Source organism: Lingula anatina, chromosome 2 (genome assembly GCF_051362555.1).
Source record: "Lingula anatina isolate TDL-2025a chromosome 2, LinAna3.0, whole genome shotgun sequence".
In the NCBI taxonomy this organism is placed as follows: domain Eukaryota; kingdom Metazoa; phylum Brachiopoda; class Lingulata; order Lingulida; family Lingulidae; genus Lingula; species Lingula anatina.
Genome location: NC_141768.1, coordinates 40,970,366 through 40,995,752, shown reverse-complemented (window position 1 = coordinate 40,995,752; position 25,387 = coordinate 40,970,366). Strand labels below are relative to the sequence as shown.

General features: G+C 36.1%; 2 protein-coding genes across 2 annotated transcripts; both read right to left on the bottom strand.

Annotated features, from left to right (window-relative positions):
- Positions 1–967: 967 nt before the first annotated feature.
- On the bottom strand, positions 968–14,315 carry LOC106176299 (dual serine/threonine and tyrosine protein kinase). Its single transcript, XM_013558627.2, has 4 exons — positions 13,521–14,315; positions 8,236–9,659; positions 7,507–7,744; positions 968–2,979 (listed from the first exon to the last, which is right to left on the bottom strand). Exons 1-4 carry the CDS (start codon positions 14,127–14,129, stop codon positions 2,587–2,589), a joined length of 2,664 nt encoding a protein of 887 aa, XP_013414081.2. The 5' UTR covers positions 14,130–14,315; the 3' UTR covers positions 968–2,586.
- A 450-nt stretch (positions 14,316–14,765) lies between these two features.
- On the bottom strand, positions 14,766–22,060 carry LOC106176281 (dual serine/threonine and tyrosine protein kinase). The gene is made up of 4 exons (XM_087004432.1): positions 21,300–22,060; positions 19,575–20,953; positions 18,962–19,193; positions 14,766–18,627 (listed from the first exon to the last, which is right to left on the bottom strand). Exons 1-4 carry the CDS (start codon positions 21,972–21,974, stop codon positions 18,232–18,234), a joined length of 2,682 nt encoding a protein of 893 aa, XP_086860558.1. The 5' UTR covers positions 21,975–22,060; the 3' UTR covers positions 14,766–18,231.
- Positions 22,061–25,387: the final 3,327 nt, after the last annotated feature.

Here is a 25,387-nt window from a genome sequence, read left to right as displayed (position 1 = left end):
GTGCTGTTGCTGATATTGCTCTTACATGTACACGCATTTCGGTACTGTGCTAGTCCTTTTTTTCGAATAGTTTGTATTGGCCATTTTCCTTTGAGTAAATATTTTAATCTTTAAGGAGACATTACAATTCCCATACACAATTGCCATTATTTTTTACTGATTCTTTTTTATGCATTTCGGATCCACTTGGTGACACTCGACTTGGGCCACCATTTCACGTTTGTGCTGAACAGTACGAGAATCAAGGTAGATGGCAATCATGGGAAATTACATTTCTTACAAAAGGAATTCTTTGACATTTTTCTCGTTGGAATCTTATTGTGGTTTCTCAAGTTGCAAGGACCACTGAATATGAGCACTGTTCAAAAAGTGACGATATGAGGACAGCGATCCCTCGGGAAATAATGCCAGATAAATGTACCATGCGTTTGGATCGTACGGGTCCAGCCCTGTGGGCTTAGTAAGTCACTAGCGTTACCTTTACTTATTCCATAGCTTCTTTCTGGCCAGGAGGCAGTTAAAGTGAAACCTCGAGCTCGATTTTTTTTTCTGTGAAAGTCTTTGAAGATGTATCCGAGGTCTCTCTTCCACCGCCTCGCCCCAGAACACGAAAGGTACAATCGCTCATTTTCCCTTTCATACCATTTTTGCCTGATATTTGCATAAAGCGAGAAATAAAATAATACTTATTTTCTTCTACTTTTTGTTCATTACGAAGCATACAAAGTCTATCCACCAGCGTTTTGTTTACAAATCGACCTGTTTCAACATGGCATGTAATGGTAGTACTCCATTTCTAAACTGAGCAGTGATTGACCTTTCTGCTCTGCTTCTAATTATATCTGATGCCATTTTCTGCTGTTTAATGTTCTTTAAATTTCTTGTAAACCCTTAATTTGGCCTTTTTTTTTAGCAAGCCTTCCTTCCAAACTGTTTCTTGAATCTTAAATAATGTATAAGACCAATATCACAAGTAACTAATTTATTAAACAAATGGTCCATTTCACAGGCAGCTTAAGAATGAGAAAGGTGGGCACACCATTTAATGTTTCCCTCTTTTGCCAAATCGTAATCTCTAAGGAAAATTGTTTTGTGATCTTATCGTCCCATGTTAACCAGCCTGTTCCACAGTTCTACAAGGTGCAACCATCTTTCATATTTTGTTCTCATCCACCCTATATCTCCTTCTATGGCAAGAAGAGGAGTAAATCTGTGTATCCCAAGGAATACCCTGGCAGCTGTACTAGTATACTGGATTTTTTCTAGTTGCTTATATTTTTAATCATTATAAAACTTACTCAAGAATAAAAAAGCTAGTGTGTGAAATAACCCATATACCCTTTTTTTGATATACATACATGTATTTTGCTTTTATCAAACTCGATGCCCAGCATGTGGTTTAATAGATCAGTTACTAATAAAAAAATTATTACCGTTGAAATGCAACCTCTTAACTTGTTTACAGGTTTGTAATACCAAGTATACATAAACTATGCAATATTCACTAATGATCATTTATACAATGTAGTAAAGGGTTATCACCATTTACAATTATATCTGAGAAGTTACCAAATTGAGCAACCTAATAATCTTCTATTTTGAATTATCATAAATTTGAAAGGGAAATAATTTTTAATTTTGTAATTGTTAAGTATTTTGTAACGATTTACTTATCGGCAACTACGTACCTAGTTTAGAGGTTGCTCTTTTAAATATTTGATTAAGCATGGCGTGGGATGCCACTTTACTGACTACTGACATGGAGTTTGTTGTGTGTTATTGTACATATTGTAATAGTTAACCTAAATCTGTTCGAAGTTGCAACAATAAAATGTAGTTTCTAGGACCCGTCATACCACGACGTGCATGACAATCTTAAGGTGTTGCTTTCAGATGCCACTACATGTTGTGATCACCTGATGTATATGTATGCATGTTCTATCCTCCTTCCTCTTGAATATAAAATGAATATAAAAAGACATTATTCATCTTTAAGATTCTTTTAAATAGTTTCATTTCTCTCTTCACCAAGCAAGATCTAACCAATTCGCTTTATTGTAAAAGTTTAGTTATTGATAAAGATCGGTTTAAAAATATTACAAAATCACAAATATGATTTTTAAAAATAAACATGTATATTCAGTTATCAGTCCTTTTCCCTAGAGAGGCTCGCAACAAACAATATACTGCTTTAAAGACACTTTCTAAGTCTAAATTATTGGAACAAAATGCTACCTTAATGAAAATTTTAATTGTATCTTTAATAGTTTACCCGAATACCGAGTGTCAGTTTTTACATTTTGCATTCCTATAGATACCTGTATCAAAACTAGTGCTTCTTCTAGTCATTTTAAACTTCTTTCGTCATATAAAACATTTTTGCCATATGTCATCATTCTTATCGTCGTATGCGTTCTTGAATTTTGATGTTCTTTTTAAGCAACAGGTTCTAAAATGGTCTTTTTCAATTAACCACGGATCTTGTTTTTCTTTCAGACAAAATGTTTCCATCCCCTACTTATAAGAATAAACTGTGTCTATTTGTTATCTATGGCATGTGAAAAAAATTATAGAATAGACTGCCATTTACAAATTCGCAATGATAGCTTTTAGCTTAGAAATGATGTCATCAAAACTTGGCCTCTTTTTGGGGTCACTGTCCCAGCAAGTCGTCATAAGTTGCCAACATTCATCACTGAAGTTAGGACGCCTTTCGGGTCGTTCACCAAGTCTACAAAAGCCACAAAGCCCAAAGAGAGCCAGCCATACCACATTTAAGGGGTTTTTACCTCTACCATCACACAAGAACCACAGGAGTATACCAAAGGAATAAACATCTACCGATGGGTCGTACGAGCCTTCCTTGTCAAGTATCTCGGGCGCTAGGAACAGCGGTGTGCCGCAAATAGTCTGGTTGCTCATAGCCAATGGCTTACATAGCCCAAAGTCTGCCAGCTTTGCCTTCTTTTCTGAGTCAAGCTAAAAGCAAAATAAAATAAGCATTTGTAAAATGCTACGAAGCAGTATAACTATTACGAATTTTCAAAATTTATGTGAATACACGTATTCACACAAAATTCAATTTACATGTATCTCTAATATATATATATATATATATATATATATATATATATATATATATATATATATAATGATTGTATATAAGTATATGAACATATATATACTTAAATGTCATGAGTGTACATAATACTTTTGAGTCTCAAATAATCTCAATCTTTCATTTATACAGGAAGATCATATTTTTATGTACCTTGGACATAATATTCGTTATTATGTCCAAGTATATACCATGCATGATGTTCAGTGTTGATCTTGCTGTTAATTGGCAAGATTTACTAAGGCTTCATTCGCATGCAATGTCTATTTTCTAAATTCTATTTTCTATTCGCGGTATGTCTTATGATCACGATCTGTGCCCTGAATATTATATCCCGCGGCGTAATTACTGGCAGCGCGAGCCAGTTACTATAAGTTACTATAAGTAACTGGCTCGCGCTGCCAGTAATTACGCGGCGGGATATTCAGGGCACAGACCGTGATCATAAGATAGCGCGAATACATGTAGGAAATAGAATTTAGAAAATAGACATTGCATGTGAACGAAGCCTAATGTGAATGAAGCCTTAGTTTTTATGCTGTGTGTGTTCTGAAGGATTTCTTTGTAGCAAATGAACAAACAGACCAAAGGAAGTGGTAAAAATGTATCAGCAGTGTAACATCCCAGGAAGCAAATTACGACTTATCTCAATGGTATTATACATAAATGAAATAAACTGACTCTCATTAGTTACAGCAATCAGTTTTTGTTCATAATGAACTTTGCCAAAATATAATTTATTAATTCTATTCTTGTCTTGGGTCCCCTATGTCAGGGGTGTAACAGATATCATATAGTACAACATAAATTTTTAAATCATGGGTTTAATACATCTAATTAAGTCATTTCTTTGCATGTAACATGTATATCACATATGATTGGATAAAAAATGGTACGAACAAAAAGCATAGAACGGCAAAATATGTAGAGAGAATAAAGACCAATAACAAAGGTTAACTGATGAATCTTTAGAGAATCAAAAATAATAATAATAATAATAATAAGTAAATAAAACAAAAAAGGAAAAAATTAAAATATTAACATTGCCAATGCCATGTACAGAAAATTTGTAGTACTGGTAGAGAAAAAAAAAAATGAGATGGTATGAAAAGATCAGCATAGTGAGTGATTAATCTTTTCACAAGAGTTAAAACTTTAAAACTCGATTGCCTTGCCTTAGAAATTGTGCTCATTTCTTGAGTTTGTCTTGCTACCTGCGTACTCAGTTGCCACTTAAAGCCTCGGTCACAACCGGACACACGGATTTTAGGACCGTACGTCCCCTACGAATTTGGGGTGCAGTGGAGGTCGTGGGGTTCGTAGAGGTAGAGGAAAGTCTGCCTTGCGAGTCGCAAGGGCCACTTGAGTTGTCCTTTCAAGCAGTGACGCTAATTGCAAGGAGCGATGACCGTGGAAATTGTACTCATTTCTTGAGTTCGTCTTGATTGCTGCAAACGTGGCACACACTCACCGTTTACGATGGGGATGCAACGCACGGCGAAAGTAGTGCCCTTTTACGTCAGTTTTGCTTCACACTTGCCTCATACGTCTCTGATGACGTACTGACGGCGTAGGTCCGTTTTGCTTCATGTTATCCCATTCTTTCTTTTTCCTCCTCCCTTTTTTCTGCTATCTAAGCTTCTTTCTATTGCCTTTTGGAGGCATATTAGAAACTAAACTGAGTAAAAATTTCAAAACTTTGAAAATAGTTGTACACGTTACAAAGTCGACGTTCATTGTAAAGACACAAGCTTGCGTCGTGAGCACGCCTTTCAACCACCAGGCGTGGGGTGACGCACGTGCGACGCATCCCCGGTGTGCTCTCGACTTTGTTGTTAGTTGTGAGGGCGTGCGCCTCACTTAACAAGAAAAGGGCACTTGCTCCTTCATTGCTTGCGACGTGCGTTTTGCACAACGCACGTCTCACTTGCTAACTCAAAGCGAGGGGAGCAACGGTCTTGCTGTTTACAGGCTATTCGTAGAATCTTTTGGACATTCCCAACATCCTCCGTACGTGCTTACGGGATGTCTGCGAACTCGAATTTTCGTAAGAAGGACCTACGTGGGTCGTGAGATTCTGCGTAAAAGGTGGACGCAAACAGCCTGTAAGAGCCCGTACAGCCGGTTGTGACCGAGGCTTAAGCCTAGATTACATTTGTCACGGGCGCACGAAATTCATCGCACAGCGCCCGTGGCTAATTAAACTAGGCTTAAGTGGTGAGTGCGTGCCTCGTACTTGGTAGACTTGCGCCTTTCCATTGCAACCATTCAATGGCCTTACATTTGCGTCACACACTAGTGATGAAGTACTGACGGCGTACGTCAGTTTAGCCTCCTGTTCCCCCCCCCCCCCATCTTTTCCCCCCTCCCCCTACTTAACTGCTCTTTAATCTTCTTCCCCATGCCTTTTGGAAGCATATTGGTAGCTGAATTGTGTAAAACATTAACATATTTTATTATTTTTATATTATGGCACTTGTATAATTTGGGGGATGTTATATTATCTCCCCAGTTTTGTAACTTATTAGTTTTCGTCATTAATAAAGGACAATTTTTAGTCATATGGACTTATCTTAATAACTCTGGAGCAAAACAGAGCTTCGTTGTGCTTGTGAACATTTGGCTACATAAATACAGTTTTTGAAAGCCTTGGTATAAATACCAACTAGGTATGCGCTAAACCTGCCCCGTCAATCAAACACACATTATGGTCAGTTGTGTCTTAGTTTAAAGGCAGGCAAACAGGCAAAGGGGTTTTAATTGCGAATTGTGCGTTTATTGATAAACTAGACCCTCTGATTTGTAGATAATATGATTCAATTCTACTACTTGGACAAAACGACCACATTTTGGCAGTTTTATAGTGCCCATACCTAAGTCCTGAAAACTGAAAAAATATCCCAGGACAAAATACGTAAAAGAATGAAGTAACTAGACTTTCACAGAGAGTTCTTTAAATAAATTGCAGTATTTTTAGAAGAAGTATAAAGCGTATGCAATACCAATTCATTATACTGTGCCTATAGAAGTGGCTAAGTTCTGATTTAATCTCTGAATCACTTAAGTTCGTGACGGTCCAGTGAACCTTTCGGAAATTCATATGTAAAACTCACGGGAATAAAAAAATCCATATGAAAATAAGAGCTTATACAAACTTAGAACGGGATAAATAACGCACCATCATGGGAGTGAGTGAGGACCCCTCCCCACCCCCACCCCACCCCACACACACAATCACCCACGAAGAGAGGCCATAACCTTGGGCTCGCGGAGGTCAAGGAAAACCTTCAGTCTGCTTTATGCAAAGTTCTCTATAGTGTATACAATTGTCAGAATAACTTTACGTTCGCCATTTTCAATTTTGATGTGTTTTGCCTCTTTGCAACCCCACAATTTGAAATGTGTGCACTATTTGTTTGGAATTATAATTTAAATGTAGATACTTCTGGCGCACACATAATATTTATATCATCTATCAACATTATTCAATGTTTATTATTAATATGCTTTATTTCTTTTTATTAATGGGACTTCCAATAAAAGTGGCCATCATCGGCCAAATTTCAAACATCACACTTGAGTTTGTTCCATTCTTTTTTCTTACATCAGCTTAGATCAAGGAGACATAAAATATTACAGCAAATATAATACGAATTTAAATAATTTAAATGCATTTCTTTCTAACATTCAGTTTACATACGTTTTTGGTAGCCTCTAGAAGTTTAAACCTCATAACAGAGACCATAACAGAGTCAGCTAAGGACACGTTTGGGGAACATGTTTGAACACGTTATGATGGACATTTACAGGTGCAAGGCCAGAACAGAGTTTTTTATAAACAGTTTAGAACCAAAGGACTGAATTTGATTTGAATACCAGAAGATTCCAAAGGGATCCTGATTTGTATTTTTATCTGACTTGGCATTTCCAATAGCTTTTATTTTGAAATAACTTTTTATCAAATATTTGTTGACAAATAAATTAAAAGGTGTAAAGAAACATTTTATGCTCCATGATACGGTATTTAAAAATTAAATGTTTATCCATTATAAATCGAAATGTTCTGCTAAAATGTTAGTTTTAAAAAATCAAAAATAAGATTATATAAGTCTATAAAAAACCAGACATGTCCGTTATTCATCTCCATGAAAAAATTAAAATACTTGTTAACTAGGTTTTGTAGCTTAATTTCTTGACCTTAATTCCTGTTGCTAAAAAAAATACATGCATAACCGAACAATCTGTGACAAAAATAAAATCTTAGTTTCTGTAAAAAAGGCCCTTTTTAAAATGACCCAAAAACAACATGCTCCTACCTTTTTCAAACCCCATGATAAATGTCTGACCCCTAGTAAAGCTATAAAAACGATCACAAAACGACAACATACCAACACGTTTTCCGGTTTGATATCTCGATGCATGAGTCCCGCGCTGTGCATGTAGTTTAAAGCACTTGCCACTTGCAGCCCAATTCCAAGCCGAATCTTTAGATCCCCTGGGTCGTTACGAAGCATATGCATAACATCACTTTCCATGAGTTCGTAGAGGACGGCTAAGTGCTGCTTGCCATCTTTTTCAATAACAAAACTCCCCAGGACCGGCATTACGTGTTCGTGGGAGATGCTTCTAAAAGACGAAAGAGTGTAACACATTGTCATACGTTCCCAGAACATTGCTTTGGTGTTCCATATCAATCGATAAATCAATAAGACAAGCAATTTTTAATGATGCAAAGTTCATTAAAAAAAACAAAATCGAGGGTAAATGCCATGGTCTTACACAATCGTTTGAAGAGGTGCGCTACACGGGTTTGAAAAGACCCCAAAGTCATGTTTTCATGTCTAATTATCCAACAAAGCTATATTTTTCAAAAAACGTCTGATTTAAATGTTCATTCTAAAATGACAAGAAGCAAACGGCGCTCTCATTGAATATTCATTTCCTTAAAACCAAGTTATTTAATTAGAAATATTACAAAAGATTGAATCCTAGTAAGGAATGTGTTGACAAATAACTCATGAGAAGAAGGATTTTTTCGATAAAGATAAGATTTTTACGTGTAAAATACGGTCAGATGCATTGCCCATTTACTAGAATTGTACCACAAGTAAACTCACCGCGTGTAATGTATTTCAAGGGCCAACTTTCCCAGGAGGTCTTCGGATCCAGGGTCCCCAACGAGTTTCAAAGCATAATTAGCCTTATCTCTCGCTGTCACCTCCCAGACCTCCCCTTGCCCTCCTTCTCCGATCTGTCTCAGAAATGTCGGGGTTCCGTACTTTAATACATCTAAAATGCCGATGGTGCGGAGTTCAACTGAGGCCATCTTTGGTGCGACCTGCTGAATGGAAGATAGCTGCTCCTTACTGAGGCGCAAAGATCTTTCAACGTTGTTTTTGTGTTCAATTATATTCTCTTGAAAATTTATGTGGGCGACGTCAAAACGACTCTTGAGTGCTTCAGCAACTTCGGAAGCTAAATTCATTGTATCAATTGAAGCTAAAAATTTCCTGGCTATGCCCTGCTTCCATTTTACTGTTATCATCGTTCGACCACGGATAAAGTCTATCGGGTGGGCTATTGCTCGGAAAAAGTTCCATAAACCTTCTTTTAGGCGTCCCCAAAATGTAAGGTTCCTCACACATTTGCTTAGATCCAGTGGTATTTTGTAGCTGTCAAAGAGACTTTGTGTCAATGAACAGACTAATACTAGCGCATGCTTGATACCTTCCCTGGTGTTTTTCAAATTTTGTGTTCTCTGCAGTTCAAGCATCAAGCTTTCTTCATTTTGGAATATGTTCTTTAATCCTTTTTGATATTTATCGATAAGTCGTGTAATCAAGATATCTTTCACGTGATCTCCACATTTCTTAACGGCTTCTTCACCAGTAACATACGCCCCTTCTTGAATGTTATGTTGTCTCTCAAATGTGATCTGACCAATGTCTTCAACCAGTTCCTCCTGGCATTGACTTAAAATAGTTTTGAGGGACATTTCCATGCGTGTTTTGTCCGTCAGTTTTTGTTCAACCCTACGGTAGAAATCCTGCTCCAATAGTTTGATTTTTTCAATATCTTTTAAAGTTTCTTCTATTGTTAACGGATCTTCTGCTTTAGACAAAAGCGAATCAATGCAACGTTTTTGAGCTTTAGCGAGATTATTACACGCTATTGTTACTTTCGCTTCCAAAATTTCTTCAATGTGTCCTATGAGGCAACTTTTGAAATTTTCAAAATCTGCAAGATACACTGTATGTTTGCTGTCTGCCATCGCGGACTCTCTGGCTTCATGAAGTTTCCACGCGGATAAACCGTGAAAAAGCTGACACTCGTTCATCCGGGTATGCTTATCTAATAAGCCTTCTTCTACAAGACGGCTATAGACTACTGCCATGCGCTCTTGTTTAACTCCAGCGGGTGTTGCCTTCTCGTCTCCAGATTCAGAGTCGCTATCAGAATCGCTGTCATCTTCTGAATCGACTTTGCTGACCACGTAAAAAACTACGAACTGGTTATAAAGCGTCCTTAGATCTTCTGCATCCTGGAAAAGAATTATACGATGACTTCAAAGTATATTTGATTTTGAAGAAATCTTTGCATAAAGGCAAAAGACAGTCATGATGGTAAAATAAGCATGACAGAGCATACAGTTAATTTGCTTTGAAGTTTATCAGAGTGCCAATTTGTTTACCATATTTCTAATTTAAGTGCGCTAAAACTGTTGAAGTATAAGCCAATCTAAAAAAACCTATAAGTGTATTTGGCCTAATTATATATATATATATATATATATATATATAGGCTAATTATATATATATATATATATATATATATATAGTTATTGAAGGGATAACGACCGTTCGTAAAATATCAATATTTCACAATAAATACATTGTATATAACTCATAGAAGTACAATAAATTCTATTTTGCCCCGAAAGCGGCGGTTAACACAATTATTTTGTACTTGTCATCACATCCAGTGACCTCAATAGATGGCTACACTCTGAATTAATCTCCTAATAGATTATTACAAAAAAATAATATATAAAATAAAACAAAAAAAACAGGGACTAATTTTGAATGTTGGAATGGATTCATTTACAATTGGTAAGTATGGGAAAATTGTCCTTTACCACAGGGAAATTAATTTTTCGGCCAAACTGAACAGTAATTATCCCTTAAACGTCATTTTATCTCTCCTGTAAAGCCCCTGTCACACTTATGCGGAATCAGCAGGAATCAATCAGAACCAGCCGGAATGACTAAATTTAAAAATTCGTACTACATTCGGGAAGAAATTTCAAATTGACCCAAATTCTTGTAAGAATGCCGTTGGAATGCTCTAAATGCGGTTGAATCCGCCTGGAATGATTAGTGCACATTTTGGCTGTATTAGCTCTCAAATGCAGCTCGAATGTAGTTGGAAAACTAGGAATATCAATAATGCTGTCAGAATGCAGTCAGAATATTTAGAATACAATTTGAATACCGTAGGAGTGTACTTCGATTGCTGGCTAAAATAGGATCCAGATGCATTCTGGCTCATTCCAGCAGGAATTGAAGTGTCTTGCCATTTTGGTTCTCCCTCGAATGTGATCAGAATATTTCGAATGCTGTCGGAATGCCGTGAGATTATTTAGAAAGCAGTCATAGTGCAGTTAGAATACTATTCAAATGCCACTCGACAATTTTCCACTTGGAATGCACTTCGAGAGTTTTTATACATGAGCAAAACATTCCACAAGAATGGGTAAAATTATTTGGAATGCACTCTGAATTTTTAGAATGCTCTTCGAATATCCAGGAACGCACAAAGGATTGGCTTTCCGACTGCATTCTTGCTTATTCGCCTCTAGTGTGACGGAGGATTCATGAATTCTTTCTTTGCTGAAAATGAACTGGCTGAAGGTAGAGGTAGAAATGTGTCAGGGGTGTAACAAACAGTAGCTTAGCTAAACATACCGTCTCAATATAAATAAAATCATTAAAGAACTTTCGTTCAAATTCAATAAATATTAACCAAAATGTATATTAGGCCTGTTTCTAAGTTAAATTGTATGTGTGCATGATAAAACATATTAAAACGCTTTAAATGTTTCATTGTGCTATCAGTGATAAAGCGTTAAAAGGTCACTTAATCTGTTTTAGTCTATAACTATGGTCAACTGAATAGAACTGGTCTCCTTTTTATGTCTGTTGACCTATTAATTGCTCATTTCAGTGGTTGTATATATTGTATGATGGTTAAAAGTTTTTGCACTCTTTGATACCATTTTTCTTGCTTTTGACTAGATAATTGACATGTGACAACCAAAACGCCAAAAAGGGTCAATGAACATCAAGTCAACTTTTGATTTCACCATCACTAAGTAATACTGCATGATATATGTTAATACTACATGTATTTTCCTTTTAAAGAAAAAGAATCTTTCATTTGTTGGAGTATATCTGCATGTCTATATGACCTATTGCCAAAAGGTACTTGGACATATACCTGCCTCTTTTTTCACTTAATATTTCTCCTCGTCTCTTAATCTATCATAAACAGATTTTTTTTCTTAGAAAAGATACTCTGAAGTTATAAATACATCTAACGGATCGTCATAAAATGACTTGCATGCGCCAACAAGATAAAACATTCAGAATTATGTATGGTTTATATGGAACGAAAGTAGGTTACACCAGTAGAACTCACAATGGAGCCTTTTTTTATGTCAAGTGTAACCACCAACATATCCCAGAATCAGATATGAGCTAGGCAACATCTTCGCCAGTCATTTTCTCAAAAACATCACACCAAAGATCCTCTCTTGAAATTAAAATTTCTCTAGCTGAATCATAGTTCTAAACCGTACCAAATGACACCGTTCGCCCTCTAAAATACCAGGGCCCAGTTAAAAGGCTAAAAGGCCAGAAAAATATTTTTCTGGCCTTTCAGCAGGTCCGAGAACCCACGCCAAGGGGTGGGAGGGGGGGGGGGTCGGCCCTGCATTCGTGCCCCCATTCAAATAATCCTGGATCCCCTGCATATTGTATTGATGTCTAAAATTTTGTATCTTTAAAGGCACATTGGCACAGGGGCATCTACTATCTGGCCAATAACAGAGGCAGTATAAGAAACATTTTAACAATCAATCTTTAGTGAGGCAGAGTGAAGAATGAAAAAGACAGAAAAATCAAAATAACACATTGTGCTAATAGTTCATCTAGAAATAATGCAAACCTTTAAAAACACGTTTAAAGCAATACCATGAATATAAAAGACTTTATAACTTTTTGATAAAGAATAAATATGGAAGAGAGAGGTGGAGCTACACTCCTCAAACAAATTCACAGCAGAGAAAAAATATGCCACCACCTTTTTATTCCATGTCGTATGTAAGCGGAAGACATGCTGATACTATGCACAACAGGTACATTTTCACAAAAGCTTCAGCATTTTAGTAAAAATCTTGATTTGTATTCCAACATTGATACTGATTAATATAAGAGTTTATTTAGCCAATTATAAAAATCGGAAATCATTTTCCTTTTGGAGCAATATACAGAGTAAAATAATAAAATAATACAATAAATAAATTAATCAAGAATTTAGTTTTGAGTTCAAATTAAAATGCGTCACTGCACTTGGATAAAAGCTGTTTAGAAAGCGTTTACTGCCTTTAAAAGTTAAAAGTCTACTGTTGCTTGGTAAAAAAGTAAAAAGAGATGTTGCAGGATGGAAAGAGTCTTTCATGGTGTTGACAATTCTTTTCTCCATTCTGTCTTTAAAAATATCATCCAGCTTGGGGAGATCCTGCCCAATAATCCTGCTTGCAGTTTTTACAACGTTTGTTAATTTCTTCCTTTCCTCCCCAGCTGTTCCGCTATACCATATTATAATTCCGTACGCTAGAATGCTTTCAATTACACACCTGTAAAAATTGACTAAAATAGGCACGCTTTCAGTAAAAGTTCTCAATGATCTTAAAAAATACAGTCTTTGCCGTGCCTTCTTTACACTCTTTGCGGTGTTATCTTTCCAATTCAATTTACTGTTAAGGTGTATACCAAGTAGTTAAAATTCCTCTACTCTACTAACTTCAACATTACCAATGGTGAGTGGTAGGCCTACCTTTACACTCTGATTCCTTCTAAAATCCACTATCATTTCTTTGGTTTTAGCTACGTTCAAGATAAGATCATTATTCTTGCACCAGCTTAACACCGACTCAACAGATTCTCTATATGTACTCTCGTCATTATCAGTAACTAGCCCCACAAGCGTAGTATCATCCTTTCAATTTTGTTAAAACGCAATTTTGTTAAAACGCACTTTTAATTAAATATGTAAGTGCTTCGTTTGTATAATTATTAAGCACCCGTCTTTAAGAGTTTTAAACAAGCAAAAAAACACATACCTGAATTGTCAGTTGATTGTGGCCGTCAACCACGTACACTAAGATGGGGATTCGTTCTACCTCGTTTTTCAGAAGCTGATTCAGTTCTTCATTTTCATTTCTGCCAGGGGAGTCAATAATGTCTAGTCCTGATTTCAATAAGCCATTTTTTATCCCACATGTTACGTATTTTGCTATCTCATTGGCGTCCCTCCTGTCGTCTACACCTAATTGTACAACTTGCCGTGGAATTGAACCCTTCATTGCCACCTCTTCGTCTTCACCGATTCTGTAATACGGATTTTCGGAAAATGTCAACCTAACCAGTCGTGCGGTGCAAGGCGTTTCATTAGCTGGCAGCACCGACTTTTGTAGAATTTCATTTATAAGAGAACTCTTGCCACAATTTGTTTGACCAGTAAAAATCACGCACGGTTTCAAGTTTAATACATCTTCCACCTCCTGTCTCTCAGCCGGAAGCAAAAAATTGTCCATAGCCATGTTTGGTATTTCTCTCATTATTTCTTGAAAACACGATGTCGTTTCTTCTTTCAATTCTTTGATATGGTTTAGAGCCTTCTGAAATTTCTCGAGTGCAACAGCTAACTTTTCGCCAGCAAGTGACGCCATTGTAAATTGTCGATGTTTCCCTATAGATGCAGTTTGCTGCGGTAAAGTAGAACTGGTGCTTTCCTTTTCAATCCTGCATATTGCTGCCTATTATATTTTGGTATTATGACGACGAAAACTTAGGATTAAGAACCAGGTGATGGCTGTTCCAACCTAGTCTCTGCTCCCCAGCTCATTCATTGAACGAAATATGATATCAGGTTATTTGTTGGCAGTATTTACCTATCGCTATTGACGTCACTTAGACCCTGACAAACAAAGGATAAAAAATTCCTATTTCAATAAAGGTTACTTTACCTTAGCCTTTATGCTAGAAGGAAAATGTCAGTTCACTTCACCAAACCGCCGGAGTTTTCACTATAGGTGCCCAGAGAGTATATATTTTATCCCTTTAGAGATGTTGTGTTATCATGCATAATAATAATATAACAAATAAAGTCACAGTCACCTAAACCTATCTATCTATGACAGGGTACCGAGAACTGTCAACTTTATTAACCTCACTCAATCACACTTACAGCGCCTTATTCATCCTAGTGTTAACTGACCTTGCAAGGAAGTTTATTGGAATGTATTTCTGAATAACAAGTTAAGAAAATTCACTAGTTCACTTAAGACACAAAACAACTGTCACTTTTACTTTAAAACACTTTTTATTATTTTGATAAGGTTAGTTACAGTATTGATAAACAAAGTATCACGTTTTCAATAATTAACATTTTAAATTACAATCCATGTCTGCAAGGTTGTGTCAATGACCAAAATACAACGTCGAGCCAACGTCACATTAAGACGGTTTTGACGTGGCTGGATCAACGTTAATTTTACGTTGAATTTAGGTAGATCAACGGCAATTCAACGTATCAACCTGTTTTCAACGTTGATCCAACGTTACTATGCCTGCTGGGAAACCAGGTCCAGACTGGATTTAAGTTTTTTACATTGCACATCGCAAGTAGCACAATTTAAAAAAAGGTAAAATTTACTATTTTTACAGTCTTAAGCGGTTGTGCCAGTCTAAAAACGGCATCTAAGACATTTTGTACTCCTTTTATCTAAATCTATGACCCCAGCGTGTGTTTGAACATACATTTTGCGTTTGAGTTTTCAGATCATTATAGTCCATGGGCCAAATACCGAACCCCCCCTTAGTGATTTTCGGTCACTATGCTTTTCTGATAGCTTAGGTCCTTAGCTTTTATGTTCTGCTTGTTTGCCATTAAATTGGTGGTGGGTATGTGTGCTACAGCCGTTGCCATGGTAACACACGGGTTGAAAATTGACATTTTGGAGACCAACAAAATCTTAAATATTTCAAATACATAAACTAAATTTTGGTAGTTTTGTAGTTTGCAAATATTGATGGTGATTTTGCATTTCTATACATTTATATTTTAAGTAAAGTATTATAAAATTTTCAAGTAGAAAAATATTAAATTGAAGTTAGTGGATATATTGATTTTTTCCAAAATGTGGATATAATTTTACCTCTCTAGCAGTTTGAAGCTGAGTTGTGGTATATGTACATGTAAATGTTTTATTTCATTTATTCATATAGCTGAACACCATCTTAGATTGTAACAAAAACTCGGTTTCAGGGGTAACAGCAAATCTTAACTGGCTTTCCAATGAACATTCTTCATTAAAAAGACATTTCATCCATTTCTAAATATTTAACTAAATATGGACAAATGTTTCCATGAAAGCAGTGTAGAAAGGGCATATTTGATTGAAATTAACAACACAACTTTTAGAATTGTTTATTTCTTGCGTTGTTTAATATCATTGCAGTAAAAATCCATACCTGCACTGTCATGGCCATTTGTGGCCATGTTGAATTTTGGAATGGCCAAGTTAATATAATTTGGTCGAAAATCTTTTGAAAATTGAAATTCCCAGTGAAATATTAATAGGTTAATTTAGTTTAACAGAAACAGCAAATCGGGAATTTTGTAACGAAAATGTAACATATTCATTCAGCAATATGTATAAACCATGTTTTGTGATGGCCACATAGGGTTTCAGGTTTTGACACTTAATAAGAGGGTATAGGAGTAACAATCACTGAAGACAGTAATTATGCAATTCACATCATATCAGCATATATAATTTTTCAATTCCAATGCTGCTTTTAAAGTTTACAAAAAGCTACTTTCAGTAATAAGATGTAAAATTAACATAAACCTGTCGCCGTCTTGGATTGGCTGCCATTTTGGTAATTTAACTATGATTATTTTTTGCAAATATTTTCATTAATAACTGAGGTCCAAGTTTTTTTAAAGTTTGCAAAACATTGAGTTCATATATTTGAAATACATGACAATTTAAAGGTCTCAGAAATTATTTTTTCAAAACCCCTGTGTTAATATGGCAACAGCTGAATCTGTCACACCTATCACCTATTTGGCCAGACTTTTTTATTTTTAGGGATGACATCCTGCGCGCGCACCGGTTTTCGTCTGTTCTCCGAAAAAAATAAAAAAAATCCCCCCCCCCCCCCCCCCCAACGAAGTAGGTTGTCGCAAACGCTGTTATTGAATTTGCCGGAAAATGAGCTCTCTGCGCATACGTATTATCACCACTTGGAAATATGTCCGCTTTGCCGTCAAATTCATCTCTAGGATTACTTTCAAAATACACAACAATTAAAGACATAAAGAGAGCGGGGGCCGTCGTTTTGGATTGGTTTGCCATTGATATTGGGCATGGAGATATCACCTTTTCACAATTATACGAAAGGCTGGTCTCGGTCAGCGATTATCACCCGGAAAATTTCAGTGACATTCTGTAATTTAATAATAAATAATAATTAAATATTTAAATTAAAACTTAAATATCAAAAAATTCCCAAAATTATTCAAAAATGAGCAAATATTGACAGCCATTTTGAATTTACTGTCATCTTGGAACATTTTGATGATTGTGAAGTATAGCACACTTAATTTACACATTTGGTATAATTTTGAATTCCATGAATTAAAATGCATTTGAAATATTTAATTTTCATTTTTGGTCTCAAAAATATCAATTTTCAAACCCAGACGTTACCATGGCAGCAGCTGTAATACTCACAACCACCACCAGTTTAATGAAAAACAAGCGAAAAATAAATGCTAAGGGCTTAAACTACCAGAAAATCATAGTAAACAAAAATCACTAATGGGACTAAGTTGGTTGGAGATAATTAAAATTAAAATTCTGTTGGAAGAATATATGATATTATATCATTTTTAGCCAGTGTGTATAAGCATATTGGCGGCCATTTTGAATTTTGAAAGTCCCAATGTAATCAGAATTAAGCAAAATTGTTTGGAAAAGGCCTAAGTTCGAATTCAGTTTATTAAAAGTAATAAAGAATGTAACTTTGATAATAAATATGGCATCTTTCCAGTTGGGACAACAGAATGTAAAAGACTTGTATTTTGGCCACCGTTTTACAACAAAATTAAAAGGTTGCATCTAAAACAAATACTTAGGTAGCAAGTAGTAGAGACTTTATGCAATTCCGGTGCATCAAAGCATATCCCACATTCTTATTCCTTGATAATTGAATTAAAACTCAAATATTAAAAATAATTGAAATTACTCAAAAATTAGCAAAAATTGGCCGCCATCTTGAAATTACAGCCATCTTGGAGAATTTTGAGGATCATGAAGTATAGTGCAGCTCTTAACCTATACATCTGAAATGATTTATAATTCCATTTACTTAATACATTTGAATAATTTAATATTTTTTGGTCTCAGAAATTTTCAATTTTTAATCTCAGACGTTACCACGGCAACGGCTGTAGCACACACACCCACCACCAGTTTAATGGCAAACAAGCGGAAAATCTAAACTCAGGACATAAGCTATCAGAAAAACATAGTGAATGAATATCACTAAGGGGGGGGAGGGTTTCCGTATTTGGCCCATGGACTATTAAAAAAGTTTAAAATAAACACATCCGCTTAAAATGAACATTTAATTCGCACTATACTGGCATGCATTTTCAATCACTGATGAGGTAACTCGTATTGGATCATCAACGTTACAGAGACAGAGCTTATTCATTCGCAAAATTCGTAGAAAGCATTTATGTCAATGAACCATTACAGATTATGATATTTTGGTTAGTTCCTTTATAAATGTCTTGATATTTGGCCTTCTTGTCTGGTCCGCATTCCAACAGCGTTCGAACAGTTTTTGAGCTGCGGGAGAACATTTGGTAGCGTCGGGGCGTTTGTTTCCTTCATCCACGGCTAGAATAAAATCATCCCGGGAAGTCTCTGGTCTGGCGAATTCTGGCCACGCATACTCAGGATTAAACAGCAACCAAAGGAGAATGCCTAGACTGTAGACGTACTGATGTTCACCAAAACCTACGCTGCTTTTGTCAAATGCCTCTGGGGGGAGATGAAAAGGATGGTAGCCGTTGGGATACACGTTACTGGTTTCGCGGGGACCTAGCAGGATTTTCCATTGTCTTTCACGGGCATCTTTTTGCGAGCAGGTCTGCAAAATATAACGAACTAAGCTGACTTTGAAATAATACTGACCATAGTTTGACAAAAACAATAGATATATGTAATTTTTATGGTATTAAGAGAATGTTATACGATGAAGATCAAACAATCAATGCTTCATTGAGTGTGACATTTGAAAATATTCTGACAACCTCTTATACTTTGACAATATTGTATCAAACTGCGACAATTTATGGATGGGAGAAATAAATATAAAAGGGGGACTACATTTGGCGGGGTTATGTAAAAAAAAAGGCCAGAAATTATCGACATCTTATGAGTATATATTGGGAGAATATATATTGAGAGATTTTTTTACTTACGACCACATGGGTAGGTTTCAGATCTATCTCTACTGCAAAATACAGAACATGCTCCAAGCCCTGAATGACATCATTTAGTATTCTTTTGCGCTCTTTCTCTTGTATGCACTTGGTTGTCTGCACTGCATCCATTAAGTTGATGGTGTATCTTTGTCTGATCAGAACAGGTTGGAACTCAGTAGTTATCACCACGTCCAGATAGTGAAGGACGTTTGCATTGTGAGGTAACAGCCTAAAATATGTAGAACAGAAACTAGTGGATAAAACGGACAAAGGGAATTGTTCCTTCTCCAGTGTTATCAAGTAATCTTTTTATTTCCTTTTCATGATTTTATAAATTATCTATTATATATATTTATACATTTATCATTGCCCTAGTTAATGCTCTGTGTAACACCCTTCCTTTGTTTAAACTGATAAATTTACTCCGAGAATACAGTGACTTTTTTGACAGAAATGAATTACTTTCAGTATTCCATTTAGCTGTCAACTGAAATATCTGAATAAAACTTTCAAAAAAGAACTGACGGGCTGACGAAAATCTTCCTTGATAAGTTAGCTTTCTGTGAATTAAAGCGTGAAGAAAAGACGTATATACTTTTTTCCTTCATACCTTGCAGTGAGAAAACCCATTGCCACGTTTGGTGGAAGAAGATGAAGATCAGTTGCTTGGACCATCTTCCCCACATATGCGAACTCTCCATATCTTCCTACTAGTTGAGCAGGGTTGGTCACCAGTCTAACTTGGCTTTTATCTGAGGTGCTTTGAGTCTCCCCAAACTCTAGAAGACCATATAAATTGTTATTCAGAAGAGCCATAGCCATGCAGCTGTTCTGTGCAACAATAGGGGACACCTTTTCGAGTGATCTTTGCTCTTGAGGGCTCATTTTGCCTATGGCTGATGCGGCACTGTCCATGTTTTTTAGGGTTTGCTCGAAATGTTCTCGTGCGCTAGCCACTTTCTTTTTCATAAGTTTCACCGCATCATTTGCAGTTTCGCTTGGGTCTATAAGTGAAAAAATGTTTTCTGCTACTTTGGTTTTCCACTCTTTGGTGACATGCAACCCTTGCATATATTCTAGAAATGTCAACGTGTTTTCTTTAAGTATATCAAACATTGTTTCGGTTAAAACCAGAACATTTCTATCCGTAAAGTTGAGACAGGTAAGAATGCTCTGTTGAAACCCCATTATATCGTGCCAAATGCTATAACCTAATGCGTCACGTATGTGAACTAATACATCCCGAAGATCTCTTTGACAGATTTTGTTTATCTCGTCGAATGTGGCTGCCATTTTTGCTCTTATCAGTGTGTCACATTTAATGACGATGTGATCTTTTATTTGCTCCCTGCACTGAAGGATGATTTCATTTCTCCTGACTGTATCACCAACTATGGGCAAAAAATTCATATTCATCGCGTCTCGAATAATTTCATGTTTATTGTCAGCCAATGTTTTCTCGACCACATGCACGAGCACTGACTTGCGTATCTTAATGGCTTTCTTTGTTTTGTCGAAGAATTCGAAGGAGTGCTTTATTAGCTCGGCCATGAAATGCGAGAGTAATGCCCTTTGAGTTGGTGAGCCACACATACCGTAGAAAAGAACGTTATGCATGTCTACCACGGACAATAGAGCATCAATTGTGTGGCTGTGCATAGTCTGTACTGCCAGTTTCAAAAACTTAATTGTGAATTGTTGAAAACGTTCGTCCTTTTGACCTCTCTTTCTCGATCGATGAACATCTTTCACCGACACCGCAGCAAAAAACGGATTGTCGTCGGTATTGGTTTCGCTGTCCAGTAGACCACTGTGAGCCAATGCTTTGAATGTCATTGCTGCTTTATCAGGGGTTTCTCTCGGCAAATCAGCTTCCTCGGCTGTTTGATCCATTCTAAGCGCCTTTTCATTTACTTCAACTTTGTTGCAAACATAAAATATGGTAGCTCTTGGTACTTTCTTCCGGAGTTCGGTTATTTTCTTTCTGTCCTGTAACCAGAAATTTGCATTACCGGGTAGATTGCATTATGCAATTGCCTTCGAATAAACGTTTTTTAACTATCCAACGCATTATATACGTGTCACTTTTCGGTATGTGCAAAATACTCAGGCCCTTAGCCAGCAATTTCAAAAGGGGGGTTCTTTTTTTGAAAAAGTGGACCTTTTTCCATAAAAACTTCATGTACCTAGGTCAAATTTTACCCAGAGTGGACCTTTTCCCAGCAAAAAGGGTGGTTCTTTCGAACCCCCCGAACCCCCCCCCCCCCCCCCCCCCCCCCCTGGCTAGAAATATAAAATATTAAAGACATTTAAAAACAACTAACACGCGGCCTACCTGTTGGCGGACACCGTGCTGTCCATCGATAACGTAAATAATCACGCCCAGTATTCCTTCAACACACTGAGTTACAAGAGAATCCAAGGTAGCATTTTCACTGAATCCAGGTGCATCAACGATAGAAATGCCCTTTTCCAGCAGGGGGTGATCAAACCCCACTTCCACAACACCTTCAACTTTACTCTTGTCATTCCGCTCTGCTCCCGGTACAGCAACAACTGATCGAGGTACCTTTAACTTTTTAGTTAGCGTCTCCTTCGGTTTTCCTTCAATACAGTTACCATCTTTGTCTAATTCTTGAAAGTATGGCTCACGGCTGTGTTTCAGTCGAACAATTTTCGAAGTGCACGGTACCTCTGCGGTTGGGAGAATAGAACCTCGTAGAATTTCATTTATTAAACTGCTTTTTCCACAGTTTGACTGTCCGATCACAATGATTGCCGGCTGCGTCGTGATGACCCGTTGAACACGTTCCTGTGTGTCTTTAGGAAGGAATTGTTCAATATTGACATGAGGACAAGTTTTCACGAATTTCTCAATTTGATACACAGTATTATCATAGCAAAATTTCAGATGATTTAACTCTTTCTGAACAACTGAAAATGCATCAGAAAAGTCGTCATAAACTGTGTCATTTGTTTCTAGACCTTTCCCTGCGATGGACGCCGCCATGTTGTCTCGCTGGAGACTTTTGCACACAAAGCGAGGTGGCAGACAACCGTCTTACTGCTTAATGTATTTCATAGGGAGTGAGATCAATGGAAAGAACAGCCTTGAACTATTTGTTTTGTGATTTCAGTCAAATAAGTATTTTGTCGATCTTTTGCCGCCTTCCAAGAATTTTGCACACGGCACGTTGACCCTTTGCCGCCTTTCAAGAATTTTGCACACGACAAGTTGACTATCGAAAGTCGATAACACTCCAACGCAGCGTTTTGATTGCAACTGTTGTTCCTCACAATTCACCATGATTTATACTTGTGCCACAAACTGCTGTTATATGAGTTTTTTTCCTACTTTTTTTTTTTTTGGGGGGGGGGGTGTTGATTATATTTTTCCATTAGTGAAAGTGTGAGCTCTGTGAGTTTTCTTTTTATGTTGAGCATACCACTTGAAGGCAATTTAAAACATCGGCGGATGAGCCGGGGAAGGGGGGCTTACTCCCATTATATTCAACCTCGTGAGCCATTAGCCCAAGATATTCATGATGAAATTACATCTAAACAAAAGTGCCATGTTTCATCTAAATTAGATTGCAACCAATGACATAAAAATGTTTACTCTTGAAATTTTATTATGAATATCAACACCAATCAGTCACATACATAACTAGAAAAGCACTCCGAGAGCGCAGACCTCCGCCAAGACAGCAAAGTCTCCACCCAATGCCATTTCACCCCTAAATTTTCGTTATTTTTGATTATTGATTATTGATTGTCTGTTTCTTGGCCCACTTCTGACGGTTTCTGAAAATTTCATAAAAATCGGTCCATAACTTTTTGAGTTATGTTGATGACAGACAAACAAACAAACAAAAAAAAAATTAATTACCATGTTTTCTCATCTACCCAGACAGCTCATTTAAACTGTTTGATTCTACATAGCCTCATAATGAACATCTTGACTTAATTGAAATTTAAATCCTTCGTTATTTTTTATTTCAATAGGCAACATCAAGTCTTTGTCCCTCTGGCTTAAAATTGAGGACAGAAGACAAGCAGCAGGTTGAAGAACATGCCAGTAAAGTGAAGTGAGTACCACTGGTTAACTAAAGAATGTTCAACCTATTTGGTGTGTCACATCAGAAAGTAAAAAATATACAAAATTACCTGAATAACCAGGACAAATATTTTGTTTTCTGACATTTTAGTGTTCACTGATATTTCAACTCATCAATAAACTCGTCGATTCCATGATATTTGAATGGTTTGCTAATTTTCATCTTTGATTATCTTTCACTGCTTCAAAATTCTCAAATTCTTATCACCGATACTCTGCTTTGTACAGGGATTTATGATCTAGATAGGCCTATCAGGATGGTAGTAAAATGATCATTTCTATATCATTTGCAATAGTTTTTTTCAAAATAGATAATATCCCAAATTATCTTTTTTATGCAATAGTACAAATGAAGATGAAAACAAGAAGCAAAAAAAGCTGTGTGATAAAATTGATGAAGAAAGAGCAAAGGTATGTCCATTAACAAATAACAGTGTGACCACATGGACTGTCAATCTCTTAAGAGATTATAACAGAGGGTAGATGTCAATGAAGGTCCACATGTGTGCAGTTTTTCATTTGCATTCAACAATTATTCCACTTGTCTAGATTGTATTAATTATTTTGATTTGCAGATTTTAAAGAAAATATTTATACCAAAGTTTCGTATTCTTCGACCTGATACAGATTTAATCTTATATTTGCACCTGAAATTGAATAAAAAGAAATGTTTGCTTTGTCATGACGCACATATATTTGTAAACATGGTAAATAACTAAAGATCCATCTTCTTTACAAATGCAAATGCAATATATATATATATATATATATATATATATATATATATATATATATATATAGTCCTCATCAGCACTTACCCCGTCTTCCAGCTCACCCTTATTTATCCCTTGCCAGATCTTCTATAATGAGAAACACTTAGATCTAAGACATGGCACTTTTTAATCTTTTTTAACCTAGATATAAAAAAAAATACTTTTCCTGGCACACTTTTGTGGCTGAACACAGTTCACGTTATGCATTGTCCCTTTACTGTTTTTGCTGTTTGGTTTAAAAACTTGTAATCATCATCCAGGTGCATGAAACTATGAAAAAATACATTATATATATTGAAATCCGTCATTGAAGTGACAAATTGAATCGGTGTTCCAATCATTAATACTTAATAAAAATATAGCTCACCTTATACGTTATTTTACTGCATAACAGAGAGCCCAAATATGGAGATTTTTTTTATTTATTTATTTATTTATTTATTTTATTTTTTGCTTGCTTTTTTCAAACTGGACATGATCCCAGACCAAGGTATAGCATTTGCCTGATAAAACACGTCTAAATTGTATAACTTTTTCCATGAAAATATTGAATAATCAATATTGACATCTATCCATTTTTTTTTTTTTTTTTTTTTTTTTTTTTTTTGCACACAGACTTACATTTATGAACAAACAAGTCCAAAACACTCCAAATCACCCACAATATCAAATTTTACTTATGAAATCTATTACAGCAAATGGTCTTTTCGAAATTTAATTGATACTACAACGCCACCTAGGGGATGAAAAGATATCTTCTCTGCTGCAATCGAACTTAAAAGCACTAGCAGATTGTTTTCGATCTACTCTTTATGTAGGGACACGAAATTGGCAGGTTAATTATCTGTAAAAATTCAATATTTTAACAGTTTATATTTGCGTATTGACAAATATACTTGGATGCAAGCAACCCTCTTCAGCTTTATTCAATCCTTGAGCGCAGGCAGCAGGTAGTGGGGTTAAGGGCCCTGTCTACTCGCTTTAGTTACATTTACCAGTATACTCAAATAAATCATCATTTACCTCATATGTGTTTTTATAGCTTATTTTGTGTAACATCAGTGTGATATGGTATTATTTGTATTATTATATATAACCGAAGATCTCAATATGAATATTGTCTGAAATGTTCATTATTTTAAAATAATTGTACTTAAGTTTTTTGACATCATATAAACTGCATTGTGTCGTACAGAGTTGTATTGAAATATTGTGTCGCTGACTGTGATCCCAGTCAGCCAAAGTCTACCCTGAGTGTCAGAGCAACGTAAAAGCTAGCTTGCTAAATATACCTTGTGGTGGAGTCGCTTTTACTAGTATTGCTACTATGGGTTATATATGAAATCAAGATCGAGCTGGCAATACCGGAATCTAGAACCTAGGGTACCAAAATCCAACTAGTACATACATTTTACCTTTAACACCAATTCCACGATTCGTTTTTTTTTTTCTCCTGAAATGGTTATCCCTACGTTTGAGTCGAAAAAAAGACCTGAAATGAAAAGCATTATGTAATTACCATGAAATGAAACA

Excerpts from the sequence above, each read along its gene's own strand:
- LOC106176281 (XM_087004432.1), bottom strand. The coding sequence starts at position 21,974 with ATGGCGGCGTCCATCGCAGGGAAAGGTCTAGAAACAAATGACACAGTT. Across the intron at positions 19,194-19,574 it reads ATGGGTTTTCTCACTGCAAG|GCTGTTACCTCACAATGCAA; the intron begins GTATGAAGGAAA and ends TACATATTTTAG. Across the intron at positions 18,628-18,961 it reads TGAAACCTACCCATGTGGTC|ACCTGCTCGCAAAAAGATGC; the intron begins GTAAGTAAAAAA and ends TATATTTTGCAG.
- LOC106176299 (XM_013558627.2), bottom strand. The coding sequence starts at position 14,129 with ATGGCGTCACTTGCTGGCGAAAAGTTAGCTGTTGCACTCGAGAAATTT. Across the intron at positions 9,660-13,520 it reads ACAATCAACTGACAATTCAG|GATGCAGAAGATCTAAGGAC; the intron begins GTATGTGTTTTT and ends ATTCTTTTCCAG. Across the intron at positions 2,980-7,506 it reads TCAAACCGGAAAACGTGTTG|CTTGACTCAGAAAAGAAGGC; the intron begins GTATGTTGTCGT and ends TTTTGCTTTTAG.